The sequence below is a fragment of the Vicia villosa genome, linkage group LG2 (assembly GCF_029867415.1).
Source record: "Vicia villosa cultivar HV-30 ecotype Madison, WI linkage group LG2, Vvil1.0, whole genome shotgun sequence".
NCBI lineage: Eukaryota > Viridiplantae > Streptophyta > Magnoliopsida > Fabales > Fabaceae > Vicia > Vicia villosa.
The window spans coordinates 117183359-117187024 of record NC_081181.1 but is presented as its reverse complement, the minus strand read 5'-3'; the positions used below and the strand labels follow the sequence as shown (position 1 = coordinate 117187024).

Sequence of the window (3666 nt, the reverse complement as noted above, 5' to 3'; positions counted from 1 at the left end):
CTTTTTGTTAAAGATGAAGGAGGGAAGATCCTGATTGCTCAAATCTATGTGGATGATATTGTGTTTGGTGGGATGTCAGACAAGATGACTAGACATTTTGTTGATCAGATGCAATCAGAATTTGAAATGAGCCTAGTTGGAGAATTAACTTATTTTCTTGGGCTGCAAGTTAAACAGATGGAAGACTCAATCTTTCTCTCTCAGAGTAAGTATGCTAAAAACATTGTTAAAAAGTTTGGAATGGAAAATGCTTCTCACAAAAGAACACCAGCTCCTACTCACTTAAAATTGTCCAAAGATGAAAAGGGAACCAGTGTTGATCAAAGTTTATACAGAAGCATGATAGGAAGCCTGCTGTATCTCACAGCCAGTAGACCTGATATTGCTTTTGCTGTTGGGGTGTGTGCTAGGTATCAAGCAGATCCAAAGATTAGTCATATCAATCAAGTCAAGAGGATCCTGAAATATGTGAATGGTACTTGTGAGTATGGAATGCTCCACTCTCATGGGTGTGAACCTATTCTCACTGGATATTGTGATGCAGATTGGGCTGGAAGTGCTGATGACAGAAAAAGTACTTCAGGAGGATGTTTCTTCTTGGGGAATAATCTTATTTCATGGTTCAGCAAGAAACAAAATTGTGTGTCTTTGTCCACTGCAGAGGCAGAATACATTGCAGCAGGAAGTAGTTGCTCTCAGCTTGTTTGGATGAAACAAATGTTAACAGAATACAATGTCACACAAGATGTCATGACATTATATTGTGACAACTTAAGTGCCATTAACATTTCAAAGAATCCCATTCAGCATAGCAGGACCAAGCACATTGATATTAGACACCATTACATTAGAGATCTTGTTGAGGATAAAATAATTGCCTTGGAACATGTTGCTACAAATCTTCAACTGGCTGACATTTTCACAAAAGCTTTGGATGCAAATCAATTTGAAAATCTAAGAAGTAAACTAGGCATTTGTCTTTGTGAAGGATTATAGCAATTAATTGGGTGTGGGGCCAACATTATTTCTCTCTCCAAATATTTGATATCATTACACATTAAAGTGTATTTTCCCCCCCTTTTACAATTTGCCCAAACGGTTTCCATTCCCCCAAAACCTATCCTCCACACTCACGCTATCTCTTTGTGTTTCTGCATTCACAAACCTTTACCCAGCCTTCCATTTTCTCTCACCATGTCTCAGAGTTCTCCCTCAAAGAAATCTTCTCCTTCCTCTGAAACAGCATCAGGTTCTAGGGCACCCAATGTGGTGAGTGATCAAGATGTTGTGTTGAATGTTGTGCCATTGAACTCTGTTCCTGCTACCGATCCTGTTCGTAATCCTCCAAGAAAGATGCATGCAAGAAAATCAACTGGTGGATCTGTTCCAGAAACCTTTTCTGCTCAAGGTAGAGAGGGCTCTGCTTATGTTCACAATGCGATCGCAGGTATTGTCACAAGAATCTTGAATGAAGGGCACCAGGTTGATGGAATATCTGTTCCTCTAGCCCAAATTCCTGCCTCTGAGAACAGCAAAGATGATCAAGATGGTCAAGATGATGCTAGCAAAGATCAGGGTGATGTTGAGACATCTGTTGACAACAATGATGAGAAGACCCCTGGTGCCAAAGATATTGAGACATCTGAAGCTATCAATGTTGAAACATCTGGTAATAAAGATGCTGAGATTCTTGAACCTGAGAAAGCTGAAGAGGTTCCTGTTGCTCCTTCTAAAGAAACCCTTAATGAAGGCCCTACTGTGCATGATGTGGTGAATCTGGATGATCTGGATGATTCTATTGACATTGCTGATGATGAGCTCATCTCTAGCATCTCTCATAGAGTCAAGACTCGTAAGGGCAAACAGGTTTGTGATCAAGATTTTTCCAAACCTCAAGTTACCCCTCAAGTTACTCCTCAAAAGAAGGTCACTATAAAGAAGATCAAGAAGGTCCCTGCTGAACCTTCAACCACTGGGAGCAAGACTGCAGTGAAGAAGAGGAAGGAAAGAAGTGTTTCTGTCCCTGAAGACGATGTCTTAAGTGATGTCCCTGACATCCCATCAAAGAAGAAGATTGCTGTCACAAAATCCTCCACAAAGGTTCGTGATGTTCCTTTGGACAACATTTATTTGCACTATGCTTCAAATGCTATCCAGTGGAAGTTTGTTTATCAAAGAAGGCTGGCTCTAGAAAGAGAATTAGCTAATGATGCTCTGGAATGTCAAGAGGTCATGAAGCTCATCAAGTCTGCAGGTTTGATTAAAACTGTTACTCATTTTTCAAAGTGTTATGAAATGCTTGTGAAGGAATTTATTGTGAATTTGTCTCAAGATTGTGGTGATGGAAGAACTGATGATTTTCATAAGTTCTACCAAGACAAAATTTGACTATGGGACTTACATATTTGATCAAACTATGAGGCATGTTGGTACCTCTGCTACCAAGCTTCCCATTGCCTTCCCATCTCTGATATGTGGGATAATCCTCAAGCAACACCCTGGAATTCTGAAAAGTAAAGATTCTGTATGTAAGAGGGAGAGTGCTTTGTCTTTTCACTACAAGCTGCTTCAGAGGTCTGATGACATGACATCTGCTGGGACATCACAACCCAGCAAGTCTGTGAACAAAGCCCTTCTTATTGCTGAGCTGAAAGAGACTTGTCAAGAGTTGGACAACAGGAATCTGAAACTTGAAAAGCTCATCCAAAGTCTTGAGTAGTCTACAGATGATGACCTTGCTGGTGAGAGGGATGGTGACAATATGGATGAAGACAAAGGTGCTGAGGAAGAGGCTGAGGAAGAGGCTGAGGATGCTGAAGTTGAGGGTGCTGAAAGTGGGAGTAGTGATGCTGCTGAAGAGACTAGTAGCTCAAGTGATGACAATCCTGGTGGCTCTAGTGATGAAGACAGTGATGGGTCTGATGATTAGCTCTGATTCTGATTGTGTTTTGGCTCCTTTTGTGGCTAAAAAGGGGGAGTAATGGTGGTTGTTTTGTTAATGGTGGTTGTGGTGGTTGTTTTGTTGTTAATGGTGGTTGTTTTGTTGTTTTGGTGGTCTTTTGGTTTTTCTTGTTGGCTGATGGACATGGTTGTTTTTTTGTTGTTTTCTTTATTTTGGGTGTTCCCTGGTTCTCCCTGACAATGACAAGTGGGTTCTGTAACAGTTGATTAAGTAGATGCTTTCTGGTTTTCTGGTGTTTAATCAAGATGCTGTTGTTTGCTTACAGAATTTATTTTTCTGTTGATGGCTGCTGTGTATGCTCTGATATCTGTTTGGTTACATCTATTAGTGTTTTAGCCAAAAATTTGCCAAAGGGGGAGTTTGTAGATGTTGTTGATTGGCTGTAATTTTTGGTAAAACTCATTGTGTTTCTATCTTGTCAAATCTGGTGTCATGACATGCTTTCTACTGTTGTGAAGTTTTTCTTTTGCGGGCCTTTACCTGATGTCAAGGCCGATGTCATGACATTCGCAGCTGTTACGTTCTTTTCTATTACTATTTATGGTTATGTGATCTGATAAGATCCTATGCGCTTTATTTGGTAATGTTGGATTCTGATCTGATTCAAGGACGTCTTTGATGGTTATTATTTTTAGTTCCTTGATTTATGGAAATTAGTTTTATTAGGGTTAAAACTAATTTGGATCCAAGGCCCAGCTGCTGTG

The 3666-nt window shown here is 40.1% G+C and overlaps 1 protein-coding gene across 1 annotated transcript; it reads left to right on the top strand.

Moving 5' to 3' along the window:
- The first annotated feature begins 1194 nt into the window (after positions 1–1194).
- LOC131649853 (uncharacterized) lies at positions 1195–2388 on the top strand. The gene is made up of 2 exons (XM_058919603.1): positions 1195–1336; positions 1448–2388. Exons 1-2 carry the CDS (start codon positions 1195–1197, stop codon positions 2386–2388), a joined length of 1083 nt encoding a protein of 360 aa, XP_058775586.1.
- The last annotated feature ends 1278 nt before the right edge of the window (positions 2389–3666 follow it).

Excerpts from the sequence above, each read along its gene's own strand:
- LOC131649853 (XM_058919603.1), top strand. The coding sequence starts at position 1,195 with ATGTCTCAGAGTTCTCCCTCAAAGAAATCTTCTCCTTCCTCTGAAACA. Across the intron at positions 1,337-1,447 it reads TCCTGCTACCGATCCTGTTC|GTATTGTCACAAGAATCTTG; the intron begins GTAATCCTCCAA and ends ATGCGATCGCAG.